The 15,831-nt window shown below is 43.5% G+C and overlaps 2 protein-coding genes across 4 annotated transcripts; both read right to left on the bottom strand.

Annotated features, from left to right (window-relative positions):
- Window positions 1-14: 14 nt before the first annotated feature.
- LOC9639865 (F-box/kelch-repeat protein At5g42360) lies at window positions 15-2,247 on the bottom strand. The gene has a single exon (XM_024660107.1). It carries the CDS (start codon window positions 2,054-2,056, stop codon window positions 38-40), a length of 2,019 nt encoding a protein of 672 aa, XP_024515875.1. The 5' UTR covers window positions 2,057-2,247; the 3' UTR covers window positions 15-37.
- Window positions 2,248-10,624: 8,377 nt separating this feature from the next.
- LOC9639864 (FKBP12-interacting protein of 37 kDa) lies at window positions 10,625-12,782 on the bottom strand. 3 transcript variants are annotated; one of them, XM_024660167.1, is made up of 14 exons: window positions 12,674-12,782; window positions 12,569-12,620; window positions 12,411-12,466; window positions 12,253-12,320; window positions 12,164-12,200; window positions 12,006-12,096; window positions 11,886-11,950; window positions 11,728-11,805; window positions 11,612-11,659; window positions 11,503-11,556; window positions 11,284-11,445; window positions 11,165-11,234; window positions 11,037-11,106; window positions 10,625-10,980 (listed from the first exon to the last, which is right to left on the bottom strand). In XM_024660167.1, exons 1-14 carry the CDS (start codon window positions 12,695-12,697, stop codon window positions 10,905-10,907), a joined length of 951 nt encoding a protein of 316 aa, XP_024515935.1. In that variant the 5' UTR covers window positions 12,698-12,782; the 3' UTR covers window positions 10,625-10,904. The 3 variants fall into 3 exon arrangements, with proteins under 3 accessions (XP_024515935.1, XP_024515936.1, XP_024515937.1); XM_024660168.1 differs by having other exon boundaries at window positions 10,625-10,995; window positions 11,051-11,106; XM_024660169.1 differs by having other exon boundaries at window positions 12,164-12,195; window positions 12,674-12,714.
- Between the last annotated feature and the right edge of the window lie 3,049 nt (window positions 12,783-15,831).

The following is a 15,831-nucleotide window of genomic DNA, read 5'->3' as shown; positions in this document are numbered from 1 at the left end:
GGCGTTTTAGGGTTCTTGAGCTCTGCATTTTTAGGGTTTATAGCTGGACGATGACTGCTGCTTTGGTGAGGCACGAGGAGGAATCCACGTCCTGCCCCATTCTCTGCTTGGACGCGCGATCCCAGCTCGCGCGCTTGCGCCGCGAGCCCGCGAACTGGCACACTGTCACGAAATCCAGCACCTGCCCGAAGATCTTAAACATCTCCACACCGAAGATCCTGTCGCCATGGCCGATGAACACCGCGTTCCAGTCGAGCGGCGCGTCCGGGTGCTGCGACACCTCGCTCCACCGCCAGGAGGATGATCGATCCTGCTCCAATCGCCAGATCTTCCTCGCGACCTTGGGCTGCTGCTGCTGCTGCTGCTCGAACCCATTGATCTGGTGCTGTGATCTCGATGCCCAGACGACGCCCACGAGAAGGATCCGGCCCTTGCACACCACCAGCTTGGGGAGATAGTCCTGGATCCGCGAGGGAATGCCCGAGGCCGAGATGGCGATCTCGTGCCAGGAGTTTCGCTCAAGATCCAGCGCCGCGAGCTTGTCACTGTCCGAGTAGCAGTAAAGCACGCCTTTGGACACCACCCCCGTGCACAGTGATCCAAGCTCCGTACACGGCCACGCCGCGATCTCCCTCCACGAGCTGGACGATGGGTCGTACACCTCGCCGCTGGAAAGCGTCTGGTTCCGCTCGTCCTGCCCGCCAATGACGATCAATCCAAAAGCGCTGTTGCTGCCACTGCCGCTGCCGCTGCCGCTACTGCCAGATGGTTTCGAGGCTGACGACGATGATCCCAAGCTCGTCGTCAGCTCCCGGAAGCTATAACTTCGCTGCCAGCGTCGCGCAGAGATCTGATCCATGAATGACGAGCCACCACCTGGTCCTGTGGACGATGATCCCCGGAAGACACCAATCTCTGCCGATCGCTTCTTGGCAATCCTCCTGTGATTGGTGGTGGTGGCGGTGGTGGTGCTAGTGGTCTTCTTCTCTGGAGCTGCGAAGAGGTTGAGCTTGATTGCCTGCGTCATCTCGAAAACTCCCACCACGGGAGTGGTCCTCGCGCTCTTCATTCCAATCCCGGCCTTGCTCCACTGCCCGGTGAAAGCATCCAGCACGAGAACGCTCCTGTGAGTCTTGAGGAAACCTCCTTTCTCCCTGTCGCTGCTGGCCCGCGCCGAGCAGCCCCCGACCATGAAGACCTTGGATCCACTGGACGCCACCGAGTAGAGCAAACGCCCCGCCAGTGCGTCGGCTCGGATGGAGCGCCACCGATCGAGAGTGGGATCCAAGGCTTGAATCTGGCCCAGGCTCACTCCATCTCTCGACAGCCCAAGCACGAAGAGCCATGGCCGGGGGGAGCCCATCCTGTCCCGGAGCTGCAAGAAATGCGAGGAGCGCGTCAAGGAACTCCACTTCTTGCACACCGCGCGAGCTCGGACCAGGGAATCGAATGGAAGCCTCGCCAAGCACATCTCGAGAACGTCGTCCGGGAGCACGATGGAATGCTGCTGCTGCTGGCCATCATCCTGTCCAAACATCGATGAATCCGGCAGCTCTTCCGGAGGGATCGTTGACCCAAAGCATCCCCGGCACAGATTTCTAGCGCTGCCGCTTGGATCTAATGAAGAAGCGAGTAGCTTCTCGCGGCGGCTGCTCCTCATCCTGCTAAAGCATCTGGGTGTTGGTTCCTCTGGGAGCTCGGCCTCTTCCTCTTCCTGTTCTTGGAGCGTTCTTCCTGGAAATCTCTGTCCCAGCGAGAAGTTGAGGAAGAAACCTGGCCTCGACTTGCCCGTGTGATGATCAATTATTGCCTGTTCTTGGTGGATGATCCTGGCAGCCCCGGGGCGATCATCATCGAAGTCTCGCCCGAAAAACAGCCTGCCGCTACCGTGATTGACACTGGCAACGATCTCGCCGCTGATGAGACCTCTCAACCTCTGGCTGACCGTTCTAAGCAGCTTATGCGGGCCAGCAGCATCGCCCGCACGATGATGATGCGCTGACGAGCTCCGACGCAAGCCGATGCTGCCCCCGCGCCGCGATTCATGCCCCGCCATCGCTGGGAGATGGATTCCTCGAAATCCTGGATATTCTGGAATTCCTTCATGCGGCCTCTACTATCCTGCCCTCGACAGGGTGGAAATCGCGACGATCTTAGAACATCCCACCTGTGACGATAGAGACTGGGCGACGCGCCTTCCATAATCTCCGCCAACGGCGCCTTTGCTCGCCATCGCCATCGCCATTCTTTCTGCTTCACAGCCTTGGGAGAGAGAGGAGCAATGAAACAGCGGTTAAGTGGGAAATAATACGTCACGTGGAGATATCGTCGCCATCGGATGTCCAACGGAAAATGACGGTCACGTTAAAGAAAAACCGTCATCGGTTTCTTACCCCTGGAAGAATATTCTCCTGTAAAATAAAGGGAAATTGTATATAACTTTTTATCAGTTTTTGTAAATCTTATAGCTTTTAAATGCCTCTTATAACCGGTTTAGGGTTTTTAATTTAATATATATATAAAATAAAAAATTTACCACATCTTGTTTCAGTCCAAAAATTAAATAAAATATTGAAAACTATTTATTAATATTAAATAACTATAATATATTTTGTCTTTAATTATTTTTATCTTTTTCATACCACCATTCATATTTTTTAAGGATAAAAATTAAAAATAAATAATGATTATTATAGTTTAATTTGTTTTGTGAGTGCATGGAATATAGAAAGGGAACACAGAAATGTGCATATCAATTAGCCCAAAAACTCTAGCTTATATACAGGAGTGAGTGGTCCAAATTGAAACCAATCCGACGGCTACCAAAATCCCACTACGCTAATATTAGTATACGGCATCGTAGCCATACACTTGGCCCTCACATCATCCCCTCCTCTCGGAATAATGGAAGACCATCGTTTCTCTTGTAAATGGGCCGAGATCTGGAGGAACATTAGGAGGAGGCATCGGCGGATTTGTAGATGGTATTAACCACTCCTGATCCCTTTGTATGAAGTGTTTCAACCGCTGCACATGCACAATCTCTAGAGGATCGGCCTGCTAGATGTCATGCCGAACCTCATAAACTTGTGGTCCAACTTGCCGCAACACTCGATACGGTCCTTTCCACTGTGCAAGGAACCCCTTAGATAAACCATGTACCGTAAGATGGGGAAAACGGACTAACACCAAATCATCCACTTTGTACTCTGCAGATGGACGATGATGGGAGTTGTAATGCCGTTGTTGTCCCACTTGTACGCGGCCTAAGTGTTCGGCAGACTCCGCTTGGACAAATGGAAGAATGCTTGTCAAATATTGATCCCATAACCTAGCATCCGCAGCTTGTGGCAATCGCGAAGGTAAACCTAGCTCCATTGGTAATATTGGATCATGACCATATAGGAGTTTATGTGGTGAAGCACCAACAGAACTCTGCACCCCAGTGACATATGCATACCGAAAAGACGGCAAATAACCATCCCAATCTGAATGCTGAAAGTTCACATACTTCGCAATCATCCCCTTGTCCGAACGAGCCATTCCACCAGATCGTCTGATTGTGGATGATAAGCACTTGTGAAAGTGTGGCGAATCCCCAACCGAGACGTCAAAACATGAAATGCCTCAGCCATAAATGTGGGACCATTATCCAAAAGAATCCGCTCTGGACAAGAATGCTGGAACACCACTCGATTGAGGAGGAAGTATCTAACAGCAGTTGCAGAGGCGCTAGCAAAAGCACCAACTTCCACCCAACGAGTCAAGTAGTCAGAAGCAATAATAACATACTCATTGCCAGCAGTCGACCGTGGAAAAGGTCCCATAATATCAAACGCCACCAACTCAAACAGACAGGAAATTGCAATTGACTCCAACCGTCCTTCTGCAGCCCGAGGGGGAGTATTACGAGCTTGGCACCAAATGCAGCTACGCACATATCAGATAATATCACGTCGCATCTCCGGCCAATAGAAAGACCTACGTAGCTTCTCGATTACATGACGATGTCCCATATGCCCACCTAGAACAGGAGAATCATGGTAGGCATGGAGAAACCGCGGAATAAAGATAGAAGGCACCACCAGCCGTAAATGATCATCAGGATCTATCCCCACAAAATAAAGAAGGCCATCTTCAAGACGATGTTGAGAATATAAATGCCGAAAAGGCAAGTCATCAGCAAGTGATGCAGGATTCTTAAACCCATCTCGAAGCCTTCAAATCCATGGCTCAATCTTTTGAGCCTCGCGAACCTCATCAAGCGAAGGTAAATCTTGCTCTGCACCTTGTGGACATTGAATGTCAAGTACAGCAACTGCCGACAGCATAGAATCCTCGTCTAGAAAATCCACAGATGCTAGAACGACAGGCTCGTTAGAAACACGAGAAGAGAGTGAAGAAGGAAGAGGAGCTCGAGAAAGGGCATTAGCATCAGCCATAGAACTTCTTGGGCTGTGAACAACATCAAAATCATATATCTGAAGCTTCAAAGCCCACTGAGCAGTACGACCAACCAGGTTCTTCCGCTTTAATAACGAAGTAACAGTAGCATGGTCACCTTCAAGTAACGTACGAGAGCCATGTAGATATGCATGAAGTTTCTCGAAACCCCAGACTGCTGCTAAACACTCCTTCTCTGTCGTGGAGTAGTTCATCTCTGCTGGTTGTAATGTATGGCTTATATATGCAATGGGATGGCGCTGACCAGGCACACTTGAGCTCTCTTGCATTAACACACCTCCAAGACCAATGTCAGAAGCATCCATGCGCAAAATAAAAGGTCGAGTGTAGTGAGGATATGCCAAAACCGGAGAACTCTTTGAGATCCCCAAACACCCGTTCACAATCCAGAGACCAAATGAAAGATGACGCTGATGACTTCAGCAACGCTCGCAATGGTGTAGTGCAATCAGAAAGATGATCCACAAAACACCCGAGATACTACACCTTGCTCAAGAAGCGCTGCACATCATTCACACACTTTGGAGTAGGGAACTTTAGAACAGCCACAAGTTTGTCATGATCAACTTGCAAACCCTCACGAGAAATACGGTACCCAAGATAAGTTGTGTCCTTGGATCCAAACATGTACTTCGACCGTTTCAGCTTTAAACCAATGTCGCGTAGCCGATCCAACAGTTTACAAACATCATGAATGTGCTCCTCCCACGTCCCCTCCGAGTGGATCAAGACATCATCAATGAAGTCAGCAGTCACCTCCGGCATATCGCAAAGAACCTTGTCCATCATCTGTTGAAAAGTTGTTGGAGCATTGTTCAAACCAAATGGCATCACCAAGAACTCATACAAACAAAATGGTGTACAAAAAGCAATCTTAGGAATATCTTCTTCGGCCATCGGTACTTGCCAATACCCAGAAGCAAGATCTAGCTTGGTGAACCAACGACTTCGCCCCAGACGATCCAAGAGATCAGCAGTGTGAGGAAGAGGGTACACATCTGGGATCGTTACGTCATTTAATGGACGATAGTTGATGCAGAAACAAATACTCCCATTAGGCTTCGTCACAAGATGAGGTTCACATGCCCAAGGACTCTGCGACTTCCGAATTACACCCTTCTCCAACATCTCCTTGACATTTGCACATAAAATCTTGATCTCCTTTGGTGACCGACAACGAACAGGAACCTGATTGGACGAGTAGCCCCAGTTGGAATCGGATGACGTGTGGCAATCTTGGCTCCAGACGATAAGTCAAAGTCAAAGAGATCAGAATACTCCTTCATGAGCCGGTCAACTGCTGCAACACAAAGATCGTGGGAGGGATCAGAAAAGGGAAGAGCAGAACAAGATGGAAACACAGGAGGAAATAGTGGGGAAACAAAAGTAATGGAAGAAAAGGTAGAAGTAGAGGGACGAAGAGGTATAGAAGTGAGAGGAATAGATGAAACATAAGGAAGTATGAGACCAGGGGGAGAAGCCTCAAAGTCACACTTGTCATGATTGCGCTGCAACCAATCCATACCAAGAATGAGGTCAAAAGCTTGACTCAGCACCACCTGCAACGACTGCAACTCAAGCTCGAGATCGCCCACACGCACAACCAGGTCTACCTCATCCCTGTAAGGAACCGACTCCCCGAGATGTCGTAGGCTAAAGGATCCCCGAAAGCTTGACCGAAATGACAAAGAGTTCATCAGATGGGACCGAGTCGAAGATCGAATCCAAGACCGACTCTGAGACCGAGTTCGAGATAGAGTCCGGGATCAAGCCGAGGCCGAATAGGAGACCGAGATCGAGACCGAGTTCAAGACGGAGTTCGAGATCCAAATCGGGTCCGAGACCGAGTCCAAGGTCGAGTCCGAAGTTGAGTCCAAGATCGGGTCCGAGATCGAGTCCGAGATCGAGTCCGAGACTGAGTCCGAAGTCGGGTCCGAGATCGAGTCCGAGATCGATTCTGAGACTAAGTCCACATACTAATGCAGCTCAAGGGGTGAAAGCCCAAAGCGTGTGTCTCCCGGGGGGGGGCTGCAGGGGGTTCCAAAAGTATAGTAGGGATAGTGAGGTCCAGGAACCAGTCTTGAAGGAACTCTCCAGTGGTGCTTCCAAACCGACTTGAGGTTGAGACTGGGGCCGAGGGGCATTGGGTGGGAGTGAGCATGGGCTTGAGTGGTGCCAGAGGGGCCACCCAGGGAAGTGCTCAAGAGCAGCTCCCACTCTCGAAAGGGAAACCGACTGCGGTGCTCCCGGCTCATGTGGAGTGGTGCCCCACTTAAGTACCTTGTGGCTCATTGGTCCTTGCCCTTCCTAGGGGCTTGGGCCTTCCCTTCGGGATGGAAGTGGGGGGGTAGAGGTACCCATACCGGGCCATTAGGCCACGGTGTTTCGCCCCGACGTCCCGAAGCAAGTGCTGCACCTAAGGCTTGGGATTTAGAGGGTCCCATGATCAAGCCTTGTGGTACGAAGGGGTTTTAGGAATCTGGAGGCTTGGTGTGCTTGGTTGCTTATGCCTGCGAGGAGTGTAGCCGAACCTTAAGTCCAGTCTAACCCGGGGAGGGGGATTGGGAGAGATTTGGGAATCCGTAGATGGATGGCTAACACTCCATTGCTTGTGCAGTGAGTAGCTAAAACCAAGTAGGACCAAGTAGGAGCTGGTACCATAGGCGAGAACCTTGGCGAGGGAACTTAGCACAAGCCAAGGCAGAGTTGGTCGGATAGACGAGGTAAATTGGCAAATTGGAAAGGAAAAATTTGTGGCTTACAATCCCGTGCACATGCATGTGTACGGCCGTTGCCATAAAGAATGAAAATTGGTTCTGCCGCACGACGCAAGTGTAGATGACAACGTGTGGCAACAGGTCGAGCAATAGAAGATAAACTCGAACCTGTATCAACCAACACAGAGAGAATAATAGGAGACCTCTTGTTATAAAGACGAGCTTGGAAAGTAAACACTGGATGAACTGGTGCCGAGTGAACCCCTTGATGATACTCCCGAAAGAAAGATGGAGGGGTCACTGACTTATTCGCGCAAGGTCCCTCCATTACTCGCGCGACTCCTCGTTTCCCGGATGCATCTCGGTGTCCAAACCTTCCGTTGCAGCAGCACCAACAGGACATTGCTGACGCCAAGGTCTCCACCCAGGAAATGGAGGTCGCCAATCCGAAAAACGCTAACAATGCCGATAAGTATGACCAACTTCATCACATGCCCAGCAGCAAACATCACGGCCACGACCACATCCTCGCCCTTGACCTTGGACTTGAGCAGCAGCAGCATCAACCTCCATTGGAATAGGACTATCACCAAGAGGAAGTGGAGCTGAAGGATGTGCAGCGAGAAGTGGAAGAGGCGACGTCTCATAACGTTGTGCCAAGTGAAGAGCATCGTCAAGGGTGGTGGGAGCAAGTGCATGCACAAGTCTGACAAGATCTTGACGAAGTGCTGGCCACAACATTCCTAGCTTGATCCGCTCCGACATATGTGGCTCCGCACGAAGCAAAAGACTTCGGAAACGAACACCAAATTGCATCACTGACTCAGATGGCCCTTGGCGAAGACGATGCAATTGTTGGAACGCATCATCACAGTCATCGGCATGTCCAAAGGCGCGTTTGAAGACATCTGGAAGAACACTCCAATCCCCGCGAGTGGTTGCTCCCAAACCATTGTACCACTGCAATGCCGTCCCTTGGAGACACATGGGAAACTCACGCAAACGTCGAGCATCATCCCAAGAATGATATGTGACAATCACCGTAAAGTGATCGAACCAATGGTACACATCATCCCCAGGATTCCCGCGAAAGAACTCCGGCCGAACGCGAGGATTGGCACCAAGAGCAGGAGGAGTTGTACCATGTGCCGTGAATGCCGCCATCAACCGAGTTTGGTTATTCAATTGCAAGCGCATAGCATCAAGCAATTGTACTAACTGCTGCTCTAGAGTTAAAGGAGGAAATTGCTGATCTGCCATGGAGACAAATGAAAAAGAAAGAGCAAAAGAAGAGAAACGACAAAAAGCTAGAAGGAAATACTAGATCTAGACAATGCAAAAAGCTAGATCTAAACCAAAATCCTGAAAGGAAAGAACAAATGGAAAAAGCTAGATCTAGACAATGCAAAAGCTAGATCTAAACTGAAATCCCAAATTTAAGCACTCCCCAGGGACAATCAAAGGTGCTCCTCACCTCCACCAATGTCAGTGCATGGAATATAGAAAGGGAATATAGAAATGTGCATATCAATTAGCCCAAAAACCCTAGCTTATATACAGGAGCGAGTGGTTTGAATTAAAACCAATCTGACGGCTACCAAAATCCCACTATGGTAATATTAGTATATGGCATTGTAGCCGTACACTTGGCCCTCACAGTTTGAGAATTGAGTTTATATAAAGAAAGATAAACATTTTTTAATTAAAATTTTAACATTAATATTTAGTAATAATAAAATTATTTGACAAGATTATGTATGAAATCATGAAATCCATAATCTTGACAATAAGTTTGTATGAGCATAATTATATAAATGTTAATTTTTTAAAACATTAAAAATTTTAATGAGAAAATATGTGTAATTTAAAAAAATTTAAAAAAGTAATAACGTTAATAAATATTAAGAATTCTAAAATGTAGATAATTAATTTTATAATTAGTAACTTTTGAAATACACAATATAATTCATCATATCTAACACACCTAAATTACATATTTTAAGTTCTTTTTAATTTTAAATAGAATAATTTAGTTAAATATGATTTAATAACATTATAGTCAGAAAATTATTGTCATGACTATATTTTAGGAGGAATCTTAATTATTAAGGCATTTATGATTTTGGATATAAAATGGGCTATATAACATTACTTGTAAATCTTAGAATATGTGAAATTTAAGCCAAATATAAAAATAAAAATCTTTCCAACTTAGATAAATTTTAAAGTTTTTTTTAAGTTACTAAATTGCAAAGATACATATACACAAAATAGAGTCTGTTATATAATATTTCTTAGTATATAGAAGATTATTGCATAGTGATAAATGTTTATTATGGACAAATTAATAAATTAAATTGATCAAGGAATTACTAAATGATGATTTTTTGTTTAAGTTAATTCAAAAACAATAGAAATAATCTATTTAAAATATTTAAAAAATTCACCATTTTTTGTAATTAAACTTTTCCATTACATTTCAAACCAAATTATATACCACATATTAAAAATAATAAGTATGAAATTATTAAAAATCTTTATTCATTTAGTATATTAAATTTTTATTTAAATTGTACATCACAATTGATCCAATGTTTAATGTTTGTTATTGTTACTATTAAATACAGTCTAAATGTGAGCCATAAAGTTAATGAAACTTTAAATTAATTTTTGAGAGTAGCCACTTAGAATAAAATCTTTAGATTAAAAAAAACACTTCAAGTATATCCAAAAATAAAATATTTTTTCCCATATATATCTACTATAATATATAAAATTAAATATTCTAAAAGTTTTACCTAAATCATAATATAAAAAAGCAAAACACTTACATTTGTTTTTATCAAAAAAAACATGTATTATTGAATAAACCTAGAATATTTTTAAATATTCTAACATTTTGTGATATCTAACAGTTATTATTTATTTAAATTATTCTTGTATTTATAAATTATAAACACTTTTATTATTATAAACTTCCATTTGTCAATTGAATCAATAAATTATGAATACACAACTATTAAGCAAATCAAGGAATTACTACATGCAATGCACAGCAAATTATAACCATTTTGTGTGGTAACCCAAAATGAAAAATTTATAACACCTTCTGCATATACTCAAAATTAATCAAAATCATTCCATCTTTTAAGTATTAAGGTTTTTCACCTTTATACATCCCTAAGAAAGAATGGAGCTGTATTGGTTGAAGGATCTAGAAAAGAGGGAGACAATCGTCTCATTCTCTTAGGTGATTTGCAATGTCGAAGAAAGCAAGAGTTTTCTTTGTCTTTGAAGTGGCGCCTTCTAGAGGTGCTTCAATCTCCTGGCTCGTTTGATCGATTTTCACAGGTAGCAGCTGCTACTATCTGGAAGTAGATACACCTACTATGCCAAATATGGAAGGATATTTCCTCCCCGAAGAATTGATTACAATGCGTTCATGGCACAGCATATTTCGAGATTTTGTTGTATAGATGCGAAAATCAATGTTCATCTAGAACCTGATTCAAACCAGGGAACACCGACCCGGAGGCAGACAAGTAAAGAAAGTGCACATCTGGTGAATCTCTACTCCGTCAAGAATTCTGTGGAGCAAATTGGGAACTACATGCTCGACAATGAAGTTGGACTATGGAATTCTTACAACCTACAAAAGGACGTAGTGAGGGAAAGTGGAAGTTTCAAACTGCATCATTTGTGGGAGTTGTATCGTTTCGAATATCAAACCGAGGTGGCAAGCTCGCTCGGAACGAAGCGTCTCCTAAGCCGTTTGCCAGTCCTTTTGCTCCACTTGATTCTGGAGTATACGCACCTGTGTCCAATACAAACATGTCAAAAGCTTTGAAAACAAACCTCCCAGCTTGTACCATTTGCTGCAGCCTCTCAGCCTCTTCATTGAGATCACGAACGTACCGAAACAGCTCTGGCGCAGCATTTTAAACTTTTAGAACGCTCAGGAGATTCGTTGTGAGATTACAAACCTTGATAACCGCGTTTCAATTCAGAGCTCAACGACTTTTGAACAGCCAGCCTTGTTTCCAGATCATGTATCTGTAACGTTCTGTTTGAAACAAGTCCAAGATACCGGAAAGACACGAACCTTGCCCTCCGAAGCCTCCCTCCCTATTTCTTCGTTTTCCTCTTGCAGCGTACGACACTTTGCCATGAGCATTTTGCCGTTTTTACTGTGCGGAGTGAACTGGACAGCAGCGAGATCGTCAGTCAGGTCTTTGGCCTTCTTTTCCGCAATTTCCAGCTCCTTCTAGACTTTGGAAGTCACAACCTCAGACAGTGTTACCATTGTCTGGAAAAGACTAACCTTCATACGTGTAAATTCTACATGTATAGCAGGATCCAGCAAAAGACGACGAGACTGCGACCAAACAAAGTTGTAAGATCGCTAGCTAGCCTGGAAAATACACGAGTACCTGAAGCGTTGGAGGCCTCAACGAAAGCTTCAAATCGTGAACGAGAGTCTAAAGTGCCATTGCGTTTATAACAAAAAAAAAACAGAAAAAAATAGAAACATTGAAGAAAGACTTGCCTTCATCTCTGCAATTTCTTGTTCCTTGTTTGACAAATGGATCAGCATGGCAGTTTCCTTGCGCCTGGATGCTGCGAGCTGTGAAACGACAAAGAAGACTCGATCAGAAACAAAAAGAACAAGGAAAATGCACAACTCGCAACGCCAAACTTGCGAACCTGGTCTTTCACGCGAGCTTGGGATGCTTGGAGAGATTTTATATGATCCAAGATCAGCCGAGGATCTAACAACAACATACACATCAGAACAGTAAGCAAACACAAGGTAAGTTGATAGACCTGAAGTTGAGTTTTCTGGTAGAATTGACTCTCCACTTTGAAACAAATTCCTCCATTTGTCTAGCTCTCCATTGGCAGTGGCAAGGTCAGCCTGCCAAAAACCAAAGGAAGCTAAGCAATGAACTGTATCAAAGAGCTTGTGGTGTTTTGCAATATACCTTTAGTGATGCAATGGTCCCATCACGCTCTTCTAAACTACATGAGAAAGAAGCGCAAGTTTGCAAGCTATACTTGATAGAAAGATTACCTGGCGCGAAGATTGAGTATGGTAGTAGTCGCGTGATCACTTCCCGCGGCCACTGCCGATCCATAAATCTACACGCAAGATACACGATTCCTTTCGTGAGCTTTTCCTTCACATTTGCAAGTTTCTAAACCAGAGGAGAGAGAAAGAAAACGCAGTACCTTCTTTGAGGGAAAAAGATCGTCATCGTCCTCGAGCTCGCCAAAACCCCTCTTTCCTGTTCGAAACAAGCCTCAGCCTCAGAGAGAGAGAGAGAGAGAGAGAGAGAGAGAGAGAGAGAGAGAGAGAGAGAATGTGCCTAGAAATGCGACGATCAAACCTGCTCTGATGCCGACATCGCCGACTACGTCTCCACCGAAATCAAATTCATCCTAGGATTGAGCAGCTAGATCAACCGAGCAGTGGACACAGCAGCGGCACTGACCTCGTCGAAGGGTGTGGACGCCATAGCCAAGCATGGAAAACCCTAAAATCGATTTATATTTCGAAAGCTACCTCGGGATTCCTCAGCAGCTACGCGCTGACCAACTGCGCCACCATCCCTTTGCATACCATCATTTTCAGCAATGGAAGTGAATCACACATGAACAAAGCTCAGGATCATCCCGGCGGAGTAAATCAAATCATCAATCTCAGAACTACAGAAAGGTCGTGAGCGATACGTGCTCAAAGTTCTGCCGGCCTTTTTCCTGATAGATCAACTGAAACTAGGATCAGATTAGATGCGGCAAGCCGTCCCTTACATTCTAAATGACTGCTCACTTGCACTCTGATGCCTCTCTCCACTTTTCTGCGTATAATGTAGGCTGGAAGGCGTGAGAGTTGTCCAGCTCTTTCTCGTTTTATGACACAGTTCCCTTGCCTTCTTTCTGTTCTTCCTTGGAAAATTACTCACTCAAAGTTTAGTTTCGCTTCGAATTGGATTCACTTCACAAATTGATTATGTTACTCTTTTTAGATCAATGGAGCATTCCGAATTTGGAATGTTTCTTTCCTGCACGGATTGAATACAGCTCCTTGTACTTGACAATGTTCTCGCAGCAATCCTTAAGTTTTTTTTAGCCATGAATTTTTTACGTTCTTTGTAAAAGCGTCAACCTTCTCGATCAATCCCGACCAGAATGGCAACTCCACGAGCGTCACCTTCTTTGTGCAGCCGCCCCCCATTCGTTCTCCCTAGAGGTTTCAAACCATTTCCGACCATAAAATGGTCTCGTACGGTGGATGTTTAATCTAAACTCCCTTGACACACCATTTCCTCCTTTAAGCTTGTAAAATAAGGAAATATTTTAGGTTTTCACCAATTTCCCAAAGATAAGCAGCATCCTAAACCTTAAACTACTGAGTAAATTGCCACCTGTGAAGAAGCAATCACCCAGTTCTGTAGCGATTTGCCACAAGCCTCTGCTGGTGTTCTCTGATAACAAAAGAGCCTCCCACTTCCGAAATCCACGCCAGCCATCACGAGATGAAGAGATCTGAGTGGTGGAAGGAGAGTGAAATCAAGTGGAGGATTGACATCCACCATGAACCTTAAGGGTGAGCACAAAAACAAGAACATTACTCTCAGAAGTGATTTGCATTGCTATGTTTTTGAGAGGCAATTGCACATTGTGTCTCATGAAGATACTCTTGAAAAGAGTTGTATTTCTTGATTTTTTTCAACATCTTCTTGTTTTCTAGCTTTCATGTTATGCATAGACCTCAAGAGTCATATCTATTAGCATGTTGGGCCAAAGAGGAGGAATAAGGATAGAGTTGCTGACACATATAGGATTTGGTGAAAAGATTGATTAAAACTTTCCAGGGGATTAAAAGGAAAATCTAGGGAAGTTGATTGGAGTAGACCATGCATGATCGTTAAACATGTGCTCAAGAACACTCTTACTCTTTAAAACTGTGCCAAATACAATCTAAAATGAGATCTAATCAAGCTATATCAATAATGGAGAACAAAATGATTGCAAAACCAGTGTACCGGATTCTTATTGCATGGTGCCACCTTCTACTAAAAAATATTACTCATCCTTAACTCTTCCAAGTTGGTAGTTTCACTCTAGTTCTCAAGAACCTGCTCACAGTAGTGACCAAGTGAAGGGCAAAGCATGATTGATTGGGCATTTACTTGCTTTCTTTTGCATATGCTTAAGAGTTTTGGCTTTGGTCTTCATGTATACACAACTTGCAATTTGCCATATCGAGACTTGCATCTATGTATATGACTTTGACGATCCCTAATTGAAGTATAAGAAGGCACCCTAAGGAGTATATGTCAAAGATCTTGGGTTCACATATTGGAATATAGACTATGCAAACTAGCATATTCTATAGGTTATATAGACAAATACTCTCATTAGTCTTCATCATAATATGAGGTTAACATATCTAGTGTAAGTTCTTAAATTTAGATTTTCCAAGAGGTCACCCATAGATTGTTCTAGGAATAATAACTTTGTTTGAACATAATATTTTTTTGGATTGCTTCCAATAGTTTTTGCAACTTAGTGGGAACAAAGCGAAAATTCAAAGATTTGCAATCTAAGAATCAAAAAAATTCTTTAAATAACCTAAAGACACTTCACCCAACTCAGTAACCCAATATTATTTAAACTCAAAGACATTTAACCTTAAGTATCTTAGGACTCTTAACCAACTAAAAAGAGGGTGCACTCTTATTCATGGGCTTTTTTCTTTTATATTTAAATTTTTATGCATCATTTCTTGAGTTGTTCTTTTTAGTTGCTTACAATTCACTACACTTCTTTACAAATTCATGCCTTTGTGAATAGAAACTAAAAGCCACAGCCCTTTTAAAAGTTTTGCAGCCTTTTTAAAAGTTCTGCTCTCTTAACATCCTACCCTTTAAGTTGGGTCCAGCTAGAGGCAAATTGAATTTGTCAAATGTCAATCTCAACGTGTAATGTGATTTTATAGTTAGTTAACAAAATCGGACTTAACACCCTACCCCTCAAGTTGAGCTTAGCCAAAGGCAAACTAAACCTACTAAATATCAATTTTAACATATGGTGTGATTCCCCTAGCCAACTAATTAGACTTGAGATTGTTCTGATACCAAATGTAAACTCTTGAATTTGGATTTTCTAAGAAGCCACTCAACTCAATATTTAAGAATGCTTAACCCAAAATAACTAATTAAAAAAGTGTGATTAGAAAAGTGTATGCACTCTTATTCATAAGCCCTTTCTCTTTATATTTAAACCCTTGTAGATCATTTCTCAAGTTGTTCTCTTTAATTACTGATTTTGAGATTTTTAGATAATACCTTTCTCCAACATCTTTTTTTTGATCTTGATCTCCTTTAGTGACTAACATTAAGCAAGAATCTTGATTAGACATATATCCTCAATTAAAATAAGATAATTTGTTGCAATCTTAACCTCACATAACATATCAAAGTTAAAGATATTAGCATACTCCTTGAGTCAGTCAATTATCACAACACAAAGATTGTTTGAGGGATTTATATAAGTAAGAAAGAAATACAATAGGGAAGTAGTAGAAAGATAAAAGTGATAGAAACAAAGATAGAAGTTGAGGGGATGAAATAAAACAAAAATGAGA

Source organism: Selaginella moellendorffii, unplaced genomic scaffold, assembly GCF_000143415.4.
Source record: "Selaginella moellendorffii unplaced genomic scaffold, v1.0 SELMOscaffold_72, whole genome shotgun sequence".
In the NCBI taxonomy this organism is placed as follows: domain Eukaryota; kingdom Viridiplantae; phylum Streptophyta; class Lycopodiopsida; order Selaginellales; family Selaginellaceae; genus Selaginella; species Selaginella moellendorffii.
This window is presented reverse-complemented; position numbering and strand designations above follow the sequence as displayed.

What these genes read in the sequence shown, in the direction of transcription:
- LOC9639865 (XM_024660107.1), bottom strand. Translation starts at nt 2,056, where the DNA reads ATGGCGGGGCATGAATCGCGGCGCGGGGGCAGCATCGGCTTGCGTCGG.
- LOC9639864 (XM_024660167.1), bottom strand. Translation starts at nt 12,697, where the DNA reads ATGGCGTCCACACCCTTCGACGAG. An exon ending in ACCAGAAAACTCAACTTCAG is followed by an intron (nt 11,951 to 12,005) that starts GTCTATCAACTT and finishes TGTTGTTGTTAG; the next exon opens with ATCCTCGGCTGATCTTGGAT. An exon ending in CAAATGGTACAAGCTGGGAG is followed by an intron (nt 10,981 to 11,036) that starts GTTTGTTTTCAA and finishes CGTATACTCCAG; the next exon opens with AATCAAGTGGAGCAAAAGGA.